The sequence below is a fragment of the Zerene cesonia genome, chromosome 2, assembly GCF_012273895.1.
Source record: "Zerene cesonia ecotype Mississippi chromosome 2, Zerene_cesonia_1.1, whole genome shotgun sequence".
NCBI classification, from domain to species: Eukaryota; Metazoa; Arthropoda; class Insecta; order Lepidoptera; family Pieridae; genus Zerene; species Zerene cesonia.
Window position 1 is genome coordinate 1,456,226 of NC_052103.1, and position 13,607 is coordinate 1,469,832.

General features: G+C 32.6%; 3 protein-coding genes across 5 annotated transcripts in view; 2 read left to right on the plus strand and 1 right to left on the minus strand.

Moving 5' to 3' along the window:
• The first annotated feature begins 819 nt into the window (after positions 1 to 819).
• On the plus strand, positions 820 to 4,574 carry LOC119835170 (stress response protein nst1-like). Its single transcript, XM_038359850.1, has 5 exons — positions 820 to 1,100; positions 2,035 to 2,240; positions 2,726 to 2,917; positions 3,695 to 3,874; positions 4,218 to 4,574. The coding sequence occupies exons 1-5, from the start codon at positions 1,010 to 1,012 to the stop codon at positions 4,437 to 4,439; spliced, it is 891 nt and encodes a 296-aa protein (XP_038215778.1). The 5' UTR covers positions 820 to 1,009; the 3' UTR covers positions 4,440 to 4,574.
• A 139-nt stretch (positions 4,575 to 4,713) lies between these two features.
• On the minus strand, positions 4,714 to 9,500 carry LOC119835163 (Meckel syndrome type 1 protein). Its single transcript, XM_038359838.1, has 7 exons — positions 9,290 to 9,500; positions 8,679 to 9,170; positions 8,043 to 8,247; positions 7,381 to 7,536; positions 6,339 to 6,474; positions 5,900 to 6,135; positions 4,714 to 5,502 (listed from the first exon to the last, which is right to left on the minus strand). Exons 1-7 carry the CDS (start codon positions 9,364 to 9,366, stop codon positions 5,290 to 5,292), a joined length of 1,515 nt encoding a protein of 504 aa, XP_038215766.1. The 5' UTR covers positions 9,367 to 9,500; the 3' UTR covers positions 4,714 to 5,289.
• A 428-nt stretch (positions 9,501 to 9,928) lies between these two features.
• LOC119833898 (rhomboid-related protein 2) overlaps positions 9,929 to 13,607 on the plus strand; it is a 21,251-nt gene continuing 17,572 nt past the window's right edge. For all 3 annotated transcript variants that reach the window (XM_038358122.1, XM_038358130.1, XM_038358139.1), the window contains exon 1: positions 9,929 to 10,268. In XM_038358122.1, the coding sequence (XP_038214050.1) occupies positions 10,182 to 10,268 (87 nt within the window). In that variant the 5' untranslated portion in view covers positions 9,929 to 10,181. The remainder of the gene's footprint in view (positions 10,269 to 13,607) is intronic.

Here is a 13,607-nt window from a genome sequence, read left to right on the forward strand (position 1 = left end):
TGACCTCTTACCGGGACGGGTGGTTGCGGTTTAAACCTATCAGGAAGATCGCCGAGTAAACCACGTTCTATTAACTGCAAATTTTCAGCATTCAATTTCCTCAACACGTCAGGTCTTTTATACACCTTCTTATTTGGCTCCATTGTGTACACGTCATCACCGACTTGCGGTGGATATCAAACTGGCATATCGTAGGTGTGATATATTTTTACTGATAAAGAATGATAACGAAGTGATAACATCCTCTTGTATTGGTGGTATCATTTTGACAGAATGAATAGTTATCAGTAGGCAGCGCTTTATTTATGTAATGTATTTCCTCGTCATTATTTATTTTTCACCTTTAGCATAGGTATAAAGAATTAATATTGTATTATTTAACACCTAAAATAACCAAGTGCATAGGGAAAATCTACAACGTATTTAATGCTTGCTTGTATTTTTTCTTAAATGAATACATAAACATTACCACAATGCCGTCTAGACCTAAATTAATGAAACGCTTGGTTGGTGTTTTATTTGGAATGATTTGGTGTGAATAAATAGTTGAAAAAAATAAAATAACATAGATAATTTTCTTGGTTTGATAAACGAATCGTAAATTTGTAATCACTTGATCGGTGTGTAGTTTATTTTTTTTGCTATCAATAATGAAAAGTTATAAGTAAACACTTAATGACTGTTAAGTACAAAAAGCACGTGTAGCAGTGGCTGTCTATTATACATTTATATTATACAAGAATACTGTACTACTTATAAAGAAGCTATTACACAACATTTAATCGATACAGTCTTAGCAACCGCGCTCAGACAGCGTAAGAAAGCTAGACTTTAGACATGCTATGTAATGTAATATTCTATATATTACATTCGTAGCGATAGTTTAAATTTAATCGATTAACTATCATAATACCATTGATTATTTGAAACTTACAAGACTCTGTATGAGACAAGTGTAGTTATTACATGTTCCGTTCGCACGATAATATAAAAATAAGGAAGTGGCATAATGGTGTTTTGTTATAAAATTATTACAGAGTCGCCTCGTCGCTCGCGCTGTGTATCGCCCAGGAAGGCTTCGCCGAGGCGAATATCGTATAGTGAGTGGTTTGTATTCTAACATATGCATAGTTTTTCAAAACTATCTGAGACGCGTTACACGCGTTTTCGCTGCGAACATGTTATGGGTTCGCACCACCGACAATGTCATATAATTTTTCAATTAAAAAAATAAAATTTAAAGCTATAAATATATAATGTAAATTTTAAAGATGGTGTAAAACTGTATTTAAGTTTAGATTCAATTGATAGAGATTGAGAACGCTTCGATCGATAATACAACTAGAAAGTCTATCCAATTTTGATAATTCTTTCTCTCTTGTGTTTTGTAATTCCGATTCCGATTTGGTTCATAGTTTAGTGAATTTACCTTTAAGCATTTCTACTTATGTTCATTTTGTCGATCGTTTCTTTGATTAAAATTATTACAATTTAAAAATCAAAAAAGGAATTGTGTTATTATGTAATGTTAATTTATCATCGAAATTAGAACATTTTAAATTTTATGAGGAAGGGTAATTTTTAAACGGAAAAGGAAATAAATGTGTTGCATTTTTTCTCTATTAATTTGTTTACACGTATGCCCATTTATTTCTTGTGGGGTTTTTGTTTAATTAAATAGTAAATAAAAACAACATAAGTTATTTAAAATTTATTTATAAAACTACAGCTTTAAAACATAATTGCATTCATTTAATGGCAGGCGTCAATAATTCTACAGAAATTCATTCTACTACGATATAACTATGTTTTAACAAAAAAAACATACCTTGAAATTATCAGATCTAGACAAAATTTGAATGGGGGCGCCAAATTTAAAATAAAAAAAGTTTTCAAGATCGGTTGAACCAGTCGAAAGTTACAAATCTCAAAAAAAACACTCGAATTGATAGCCTCCTCCTTTTTTGAAGTCGGTTAAAACACAATGGAACTCGTCACTAGGATCATATTAACATGTAATAACATGTTTCATAGTTCCCAGTACAACATCGGATCTCGTTGGCACGTTGGACTATGATGCAGCGGATGCGTCGAGCAGCGACGTCTTTGACTCGATTCCCGAGCGAGACATCAAACTGCTGCAAGCGCTCGCCCGTAAGAGAGAAGAGAATCAGGAGAGGGAGAAGCTGGCGGAGTATTTTCAGAAGATGTGGCTGAAGGAGAAGGAGGAAAGGGAACTTGTAAGTAGAACCAAACGCTGTAGCTATGTTCCCCTACGATGAAAACTGAAAAACGATGTACTGTTTCTAGAGCACCGTTAATTACTAATCCATTTAATATATTTTGACATGTAAAGAAATTCTTCTGATATCCACCTTCACAAAAAAACTATGCAAATGCTTTTCAGCGCATTACTCTGCATTTTATTTCAACAAATAAATACATGAGCAAAAAAATAGTGTTTGAGAGTAAATTCTACAAACATTAGTGATATATTTGCTTTTATTATTATATATATTTGCATGTAGTCTGATAGGTATTCTGCTTGTATAATTGACCATACTTCAAAGTTTACAGTTTAATCTGCAATCTTGATACACAAATTTTTTGCCAATAAACCCCAATCGATGTGAAAATACCACAAATGTTTCTTTCTAAAATTTCCATGGCTGCTATAACAGATCTACATAAATTATGAAAAGTGATTAAATAAATTGACAATTAGATGGAAGCTGAAACGTCAGAGCAATACAAACGATATCTGCACGAGAAGAGAGCGCAAGAACGAAGCATGAACGAGTACAGAACATTCCAGAAGATGGCGGAACAACAGGCGAGAAGGGGCCAGTTGCTAGACTGCATCCGGTACAAGGAGCAGAGGAGTGCCGATTTGAAGGCTTGGAAAGAAGATAAGAAGGTAAGTAATTTAGAAATTAAAAACTTTTTAGCGGATTTTAAGCGCGATTTACTCATTATGTTATTAACCCGACGTTTCGAACACTTTACAGCGAGCTATATGACTTGAAGGTCATACAAAAATTGTTGTTAGTGAACTACCTCCACCTATTTCTCCGCAGTTGGTATGTGGAGTATTTTTTATAACAAATATAAATAAAAAAAAAACATAATATCTCAGTCTCCCCGTGACAACGCTCGCTGTAAAGTGTTCGAAACGTCGGGTTAATAATATAATGAATAAATCGCGTTTAAAATCCGTTATAAAGTTTTTAATTTCTAAATGTATAATACTTGCGAAAATCAAACACAACAAAATACTAGGTAAGTAATCGTTTGGAAATAATAAGCCTAAAGCGTACAGAACATTCCAGCAGATATCGAAACATCTCATATTATCTACATTGTAGTTATTTAACATTTATAATATTACATTTACATATTTTGCAGTAGTCTTACAAGCTTTTAGTTGACGCGATGAATTTCACACAACTCTGATCCACTGATCGATTTGACAAATTTGTAATTAAAGAAATATGGTTAAGCAGTTAAAGTGGTGGATTATGGCCTGATCCCTAATAGAAGGCCTGTGCCCAGCTGTGGGAATATATATGGGCTGATGATGATGGTAAAGCAGAATTATATAATATGTTAATATAATACTTAGTGTTCGGTAATAAAAGATCTTATGATTATTATTATAGAATATAATCACTCAAACAATAAAAAAAAATTTCAGATCTCAAAGCTAATAGATAAAGCAATGGAAGAAGAGGCGCGCATACAACTAGCAATGGAGCGACGTTGCCGGCTTGACGCGGCTGATACATTGCGGCGCCGCATCGAGCTGCTGCACGCACAGAGGAAGGAGGACGACGCGCGGCAACGTCGTTGTGCCATTTTGCGAGATGCTTCTAAAGTAAATTGATATGAATTTAATAAAGTTTTGTAAAGTTATTAAAATGTTCATGTGTACTTTTAAGTCGCTGTCAATTCTTATATACAATTTACAGTACTTAGTAACATTACATAAATATAATTATATTAAGTTAATTACTTTATTCTCGTTAAAAAACCTGCCTCGGAATATATGCAGACGAACCCTTTAGTTGAAATCGACCAAAATATTAATAATCAAATGTGACCAAGACTTACAATCGCTTGCGATATTTTTGTATGGCATTTTTATCAAAGCATTTAGGTTATATATAATCGTTTGTTGAAAATGTCTTACGATGTTTCATACAAATTCCATCGAACAGCGTGTGGCCATATCAAACGCGCTCAGCAGCTGGGAGACATCGCTCCAACGGCACGAGCTAGCGGCGCAGGACGCGGCGAGACGCGCGATGTTCGCGACGCAACACGCCATGAAGCGCGCGCGCAGCGGGCGAGTGACGCGCGCTATGGACAGGCGGCGGGCGAGAGCGAGACGGATAGCTGCTGTTACAGAGCTCATGCGCGATGTTGTTAGGAGTCAATGATTTTGAAACTAAGAGGCTTCACGATCAATGGAATAGATATTTAGGCAGTTAAATAACTAAAAAAAAGTTTAAGTATTGGAATGGATACTTGGCGGATATTGTCTGATAAAATAAAATTTCGAAAAATATAGCCTATGTGAAGAAAAAAAATTAGATGACTGCAAAAACGCGCAACGCGCTTTGTGTAAGCGAGATGGATAGCTGTTGTTGTTAATTCAAACCGGATGCCTGTTAATGGCCATTAGACTGGATAGACACGAGAGGCAAAACACAATGTTTTTTAGGAATAATTAGTTTGTTATAAATATTTCAATGTAATTCCAAAACTACTCTTTTAGGAATACATAGGTTAGAATTTGGAATTTTTACATATGATCCTACCTCATGTTGAAGAGTAGAAATAACAAATAAAATACCAATAATATTAAGTATCACATGTGTTTAATTAGAGTGAAAATACAATTTGACTAGATATTATTTGTTTTATTTTCTAAAACCCGTTTTCATATATGTCCATTGCGTTTTTTATGACTTATGATAATATTGATGCAGTGAAGATGACTTCATAATCTGACGATTACTCAAAGTGTAGTCTCTATAACAAATAAAGTAAACCTTACAGACACCTCATGAGCGAATCCCATTTAGCCTCGTATTTGGGTGTTATCTTATAGCAATATAATCTTAAGTTCTTTTAATAAGTAGACAAAACGTCTACGTCACAGCATTCTTAGATAATTATTTGTCTTTCCATTTTTATTCAATTATCGTTATTTCTCTACCTTTTTATACAATTCATACTTAGTGATATAATTTGAAGGCACAATTCTCTCCATTACACTAGAAGCATCTATAAGTCCCCTGTCTCTCGAAAGTTCCTTGTAGCCGCTGCCAAAGTGGCTTTTGCTCTTTTATATTGCTTTAAAACTGCATCAGCCCCCTGTAATAGCGCTGTCCCAGATGACATCGGGACAGGGGAATGATGCCCAGGGGTCTGAGACTGCGTTATGGTACTCCAGTGAACTAATATATAACCGGTTAGCACGTTTCTAAAGTTGCCAGCCTGAAAAAGATTTTAAAAATTTTTGGTTATTATGTTGTACTTTTATAGAAAGGAAGAAAAGTATTTTTAGCTAGAGACTGCCATAAACAGCACATTGTGCTATTGACGTATTACTTATTGATTCGTTACCAAAACTGCTGAACAGATTTTGAACAGATACTATTCCACGGATCAATTTCTTTAAATCTGAGGTCCTTACACCAAATTGAGACGTCGTGGGTGTTTAATGTATAATTATTCAAAATCACCTCTGCTCTATAAAGTGAAGGATGTCTAGTGACATCTGCCAACTCATATTTGGCCAGCGTGGTGGATTATAACCCAAACTCTCATAGGAGGCATGTGTCTCTGCATTGGGAATATATATGGCCTATGATAATGACTAAGATTAACTTACATATAGCTGAGGTTTCTCTAAAATCTCCAAGTCCTCAATCAAATGACATCCGCCGACAAAGAACCTTCGGCTCTCCGCTTCTATTTCATTCAGTTCTTCTGGCCTAGAGCAGGACAACTGCTCTTTGTATCTACCGGGGTGTAAGGTTAGAGCGAGATGGCTATATCCCTCAGTTCTGTGCCTTCGCCACCAGTCTTGTGATATGACTTCGAAGAATATTTTTAATGACGGTGGGTCTGAAATTAAGTAAGAAGAGATTAAGAGAGGAGGGCTAAATAATGGTTTCAATTACTTCTGTTATTCGCTTGATGTTAAATACATTTCCTATCTATCACTGCAATCTAACACTGAAAGAGATTAGTGCGTTCAAACAAACAAACAAACAATCAAACTCTTCAGATTTATAATATTAATATAGATATAGAAAAATATCAAATACCAATTCCTGTAGCAATATCTAATTCTAAATCAATGGTGTGTCCAAAGAGCCAAATCTGACCAGCCTCTGTTACAAGGGACTGTGACACGTGTGTCCGGCCAATAAGGTCGCTTTTGCATTGAACAGTATCTGGAATCTAGAGAAATAATAATAAATTTTACTCATAATGAATAACGAATACGTTTTTTTATTAAGAGAATAAGAAGAAATTGGATTTAAATATATTTTTAAGGGTAGGTGATCGCTTATTATGTACAATATTGGTGTACGAATTGGGCCAGCTCGCACCGGGGAAGTACCACACCCCCACAAAATATCGGTGTGAAATAGCATACGGCTGTTTCGTTCGGTGAGTGGGGGAGCCGGAGGCCCATATCCTTTCCCTTACCTATCCCAGTTCTTTCCTTTAGTCCTCTCGTCAATCCTTTCCTTATCCCTTTCCAATTTGAAGTCGGCAATCAATTTGAAGAGGCGTAAGGTAAGAAATAAACAAAATACATGTGTGCAATATCCATCAAGGGCCGCCCTTGATGGATATACTACCATACTATACCTTAATAAAATATTTTGTAACATTAATGAACATACCTACCAACTATTGTATTAATAGAATGTAATATACCTACAGGCTCCTTTTCATTTGTATCTTATTAGATTATACATACATTTAATTTTTTAGTTTTATAGCATTGAAATGCTTTATAAATGAGAAATTTTGAAAGAATAGAAAAAAATGCAGGTTCGAATCCTGCCTCGTGATCGAATTTTTTCTATTCTTTCAAAATTTCTCATTATACATACAGTCAAAACTGTTTACAACAACATCATTTATAACAACATATCGGTTAAATTGACCAAAATCTAGGGTCCCAGCTGAATTATCAACATAACAACATCATCGGCTGTTACGACAACCGGTTTTTACGACTAAATATGAGAAGTCCCTTTGATGTCATTATAACAGATTATGACTGTATTTTCAATTGACATAAATATCAAAATATCAGCATCTGATTTTTATGGTGTTGTGACATATAAATACCTTAATGTGATATTCAATATAAATATTATCCATTTCAAAGTCTTTTGCTGATGTTATTTCTAACGATACGAACACCTTCTTGCCTCCCAGAGGCGGCATGACAAAGGGCATAAAATACTTTTGCTTTTTCTGCCATTTCTTATACAGTTTATTGAGCTGAAAGGAGAAAAAAATGTTAATTTTTAATAAGTTTATCATGCAATATGGATGTCTTATAGATCCCATTTTGTTTTCGTTCTATTTCTCAATTTGATTGTTTCCATGTGCGCCAATCACATGAAAACCACTGGACAAATACTTTTTATAAAAAAAAATAATTTCAAAAAATGAATTTATTCTTTTATACCCAAAGATAGATTCGCGATTATGTATTTAAATAATATAAAGATATTAATGGATAGTTCTTCAAAAGAGAACTTCAGCGTTATAAGTAGGTTTTTCTAAAATTTAATTTTCCATAATAGTTAGCAAGATATATAAAGACAGAAAAAAAGAGAGAAATCTAAAGATAAAGAGAGAGAAGAAAGAAACAAAATATGCTCTTCTGTCTTCTTCATTGTCTTCCTCGAAAATCCATGAAGCACAATGATTTGAAGACCACACAGAATGCTAGTAACCAAATTAAATAAAGAAGGAACAACAATAATTATAAAATACTTTACCAAATCCACCAGTTCCTCACTACACCCCTGCAAACCGAAATCTATATCCACATAATACTCTAAATGCAGGTTGCCTGATGCACTCTCGATATTGTATGGGTTTGATAAATTATTCACATCATGAGACACCATCAGGTAATTGTGCTGTTTATGATGATACAAGGATAGCAATAAACATTCATCAGCATATATGATATTGTCATCACTGAAAATGAAAGCATTAAGAAATCAAATTTTGATAATGTTGCTATAAACACAATTCGTTGAAATATATAAACTATTAAGTATTTACCATAGAATTTTATGTTTTTAAATACACTAGCTTTACGCCCATGGCCTCACCTACATACTGATTCACTGCAATAAAAAACAGCTTTTAGTGTCCAAACTATCTTGAGTCTCTCTTATTATATCTTTATGAGTGTTAATTAATTAAGCTGATTTCCTTTAAGTGTAGGAAGATAGTTTGTTGCATGCCGTGTTTGCTCATAGTAGGCCATTCAACTTTGTATACCAAGCTACTAGTTGTAACGTCCAGTTAGGGGAGAAAATTTTAAAAAAGAGTGAAAAAATCATACCAAACAATCATTCTGTTACTATGTGAAAAAAAGACAAACAAATACAATTTATACTCACTCATCATACTTAGAGTTATCATACATAAAGTGCATTGCTGTCCATTCAGTTCCAACAGTCACATTTTCTTGACTAGAAAACAAGAGTCTTGTGGAATTTGTTTCGCTTAAGTTAACATTGCTTAACTTTTCATTTAAGTTTAGACATTCCAAACATGAATTCAAATAGTGAAGCCCAGTGTCATAACTTTTTTTTTCAATGACAGGCAAGGGTATATAACAATCTTCATTGAGATATGTAAAAATCTTCTGTGGTAGACAATTATTCTGTTTTAATCTGTTGTGGAGGTTCAAGTCCCACTCTGATGTACAATTATGAATATCCAAGTACTTTTTAATTTCATACTGGCTGAATACTTTTTCCTGCCATGCAAAAACATATTCTTTTGTCACACTCCCATCAGCTTTAGTTAAATTCTGCATTTGAGATATATTTGAGTAATCCTCAAATTTTGGGAGTGAAATTATGCTTTCTTGCGTCTTTATTGTAATCCTGAAATATATAATGATAAACTTAAATAGATTCCAATATGTATTAAATCGTTTTTCACCCACGTCTTTAGTTCTTTTTTAATGTAAACTTTTAAGATCACTTTCATGAAATATATTCACCTTATTTTTATACTTTGTAGCGGTTCTTTTAACCAGTACACACCCGAACTGGCGTTTGATTTTATGAAGTCAGTCATTTTTAAAATATCTACTTATTTATCAAATTATATTTATGTTACTAAACTTTTTATTACATTTATAACATCGAATGCATTGAATATGTACTTTCAACTTTGTTTACTAACATTTCTTTAATTGTCGCCATAGTAACGATTTAACAATTTAAAATCACTGTCAGTGTCACGGGCTACCAGATATATGTAATAGTTAGAGCCAAAAAATATAAATAGGTACTTATCTGCATTTTTTTACGTGTCAAAAACTTATAAGTCGATAATTTATTGAATGAAATTCTCGGACGTATTTTTATGAATGTAGAAGTATTTATTTGAGTATAGTACAATTTCAATGCACAACGTGTAAATTGTACAGATACAAGACACGGTAATAATATCCAGAGAGTAAAAAATATTGCACACTATGTATAGGTAACGTGCCCTGTTTAGATAAATTGTAAATCCATTTATGTTCCTTTTTCATCATAAATTATCTGTCACTTACTTGTCATGTCTTTATAATTTTGCGTTATAGTCTGTCCCTAACCGAGGTCGCTCTTGTCAACTGTCTGTATATATTTTTACTGCTCTGTCGGAGTGATTGGATAACGGTAATGTGTCGGTGTAGGTGAGAACTGTGAAGTCGTGAATTGTTTGCGGCGTTATCAGATATATAAACACGGATTTAACAAATAATCAGGATATTGTCCAGAAATACGTTATCTTATCGTTTGCTTGCAATAAATCGATCATGTACGTTTAATAGTGATCCGAAATACTGTTATATGCTGAGACAAAATTAAAATAACTAGTTCTTTGCAAGTTTTTGGGTGAAAATGCCGTCGGTACAACGGGAAACCACCGTATCTATACCACTAACACCAACAAGATCAGATTTGTACTGGAGGAGAATATTTAACAAGGTATTGTCAATTATTTATAAATTATTACAAGTTGTATTTGCTTCTAAAAAGTATGTCGAATGTATTGACTTTGTTCTCACGAAGTGAAAGTTTTCCCTTGTCGGCGTAAATTTAAAATAAATGTAGGGTTCGAACTTAGTGTTTTTTGTGTAAATTGACATACACACAGATGAGCTAGTTTAGGGGACATTCAAGTTACAAAATTTATTTTTCAGTGCAATATTTAAAACTAAAACAATCCCCATCGTTAATTTTTATTTTGCTAAAAAATGTTGTATATACACAACAGTAATAAATATTAACTAGAAAATAATATAATACACAAAATATGCAAATATTCAATATGGTATAAATATTAAATAATTTCTGAATTTATTATGTTCAATCTTAGAATTCCTTCAATCATTCTTATATTCAAGTTTAGAATCACATATAGTTTCACCTTCATATAATATATTATGTATTGTTAAATAATATGAAATACTTAAATATTATATATTTTGTTATCAAAAGATATAACTACTATGTGAGTTTGCACATTTCATGTAAAACATATACACTTGGTATCAGAAAAGTTTAATTTTTCTCACACATCATACTTAATTTCCTAAGGTATGCATATTATGCATACAGTACTAGTCTTTTTATATCATGATAAAATAATATTTGATTATTTAGCGTCATTAACCAATAAACTCAAAACTACTGGATGGACCAGAAACCTTTTTTATTCTTATTTAAAATCTAAGTCAATGTAGGTTAGTTATAAATACAATATTAGGCCATAAAAATATTGCTAAAATCATATTGGGTTCCTCCTGTAAAGGTATAAATAAATAAATAAAATAATAATAATTAAAACTTATTGAAATAAATAAAATAAAATCTTTTATAATAAGTTGAATAAACCGTAACTTTTAATGTTTCATAAGAAGTATACTTAAAGTAAACACTGTGATTAAAATCAACTAGACATAAGGTAAAGATCAGAACAGAACTACTTGATTGAAGTAATTCATTACTCTATTTTAGTAACACATGTATTACAGTGGTTTTTGGCCAAGTGCCAATTGATTTGTACTATGGTTCATGGTAAACCGCCTAATCAAATGGTAAATTATGTGATCCTCTTAAAAACACCCAACTCCAGAGTTGTTGACAGCCAAGTGTATTTATGCATTAAATATAAGTGTTAATAAATTATTTTTAACCAATGCTTCTTAAAACGAAGGAGGTTTCGATTTTATTGTTTATTTAAGTTTGAAACATTTTCAATTTCATTGAATTATATTTTTAACTAGCGGTCCGCCCCGGCTTCATCCGTGGTACATATATATAGCCTATGGCCTTCCTCAAAAAATTGACTATATAACACTGAAAGAATTTTTCAAATCAGTCCAGTAGTTTCTGAGATTATTTCCTTCAAACAAACAAACAAAGTCTTCGATTTTATAATATTAGTAAAGATTATTAATCAAATACAGACAACAACAAAAATACAACACTCATTGTCATTGTCATACAATTATCATAATTAAGTAAACTAAAATAATTCACTTTGACTTCAAAAATCTATTTAAAACTATATGACTCCCATACTAACTAACCTTCTAACTATAGATAGATTAAAAGTAAGATGATTGACATTTTAAGGATACTCGATGAGATATGGGGGATGTGTGACAATTAATTTTGCTAGATGCAGAAATTGATTCAATTAAATTATTTGTTTATAACTGTATAAAGGACATAATGTTCTTAATGAGGATTTAGTTCTTCTTAATGTAAAAGTTGGCAAAAGAGGTGGGTTGTCTAAGGTAAGCAATCAGCAACATAAGGAGATTATGCTTCTACAAATGAATTGCCAACTAGATGACCTGGATAAGTCAAAGCGAGGGAAAATAATATGGAACCCCGACTGCTTCGTTTATTCAACGAAACATGGTAGCATTCATATGCTGCTACTTCACGCCAATCTTGTGATATGTGAGGGTGTGGTACCTGCCCTGGTGCAAGCTAGCACAGTGTATGCCGACGCGTGCTTGACTCCCAGAAATCTTATTAAACCGTTTGATATCGGAAAGCGTCAGAGTTGACCATTTTTCACTTTTGCATTGAAAAAACAAATGCGAGACGGACTCGCGCACGGAGGGTTGCGTATAAACCTGGTTTTTAAAAGTTATCATACAATTAAAAATTTATTCTTTTCGCTATTTGTCCTTTATCTGTGCTAAAAGAAGTTGCTTCGTATTAAATTTCAAGGTTCTGAGTTCACGGGAGAATTTTATGATTCCCTTAGCAGGCCTAAAAATTTACATCATAAACGGCTATATCTTTTGATTGCGTTCGCTTAGAAGTTGGATTTTTTCACAACTCCAGACTTGAGTATTTTATATGAATTTTACCTTCATACCTCCATACGTTCCTGAGAAAAGGGTCTTCACAAACAGATTGATTTTTCTCGTACAACATAAGATTCTTTATTCGGGGTAGATTCTGATGTTCTATGGTTATTAAGTATTGACCGGAAGCGTTAAAAAATATTCGATAAGATTTAGCCACCAACATTTAAATCACTAATTTATCTTTTCCGCTTTTACTTTACGTAATTGGTAACCCTACTAATATTAACAACCATCATAATATATGTATATACTGTATAATACAATATGATTACCGCACACATTCATGTCATATAACACATGAAGAATGTATCAGTGTGAGTCATACTGAATTCTAAATTTTTTCCGTAGTGTAAGTCATGAATTATGATTCAATACTTTTTCTATATTATATGAGGTAAAAACTACGTAACATGTAATTATAAGTTATAACTATAATTTACATGGCCTATGTCACTCGTGTATATGCAACTTTATAATGGAGAAAAAATTTTTGGAATTTGTCCAGTGGTTTTTTCTTGATAACATTACAAACATATAAAAACACAAAAGTTTCATCTTTATAATATTATTGAAGATGTTTTTATTTCGCTCTACTCTGAATATCTGCTTTTACCACGACTTGTATCTAATAATATGTATAAATGAGTAAATAACTCCATTAGTAGACCTATATTATCGCGATATGTAAGGCAGTGATGAAAATTTGTATGATGTTCACAATTTGTGTGGTTTTTCCTCAGCACAGAATACAATCAATAATCTTAAGGATAGTAAAGAGTCTCTGACAATAATAGTCTGTTCAAAACCTGGCCTTGGCAGAAGCCATCCTCGGTGGGATCGGAAATTGTCACTAAAGAAAAAATAAAAATAGTTTTAAAAAACTAAAAAACACGCTTTTAAAGCACGTCAAACTAAAAATTACAAAATAAAATAT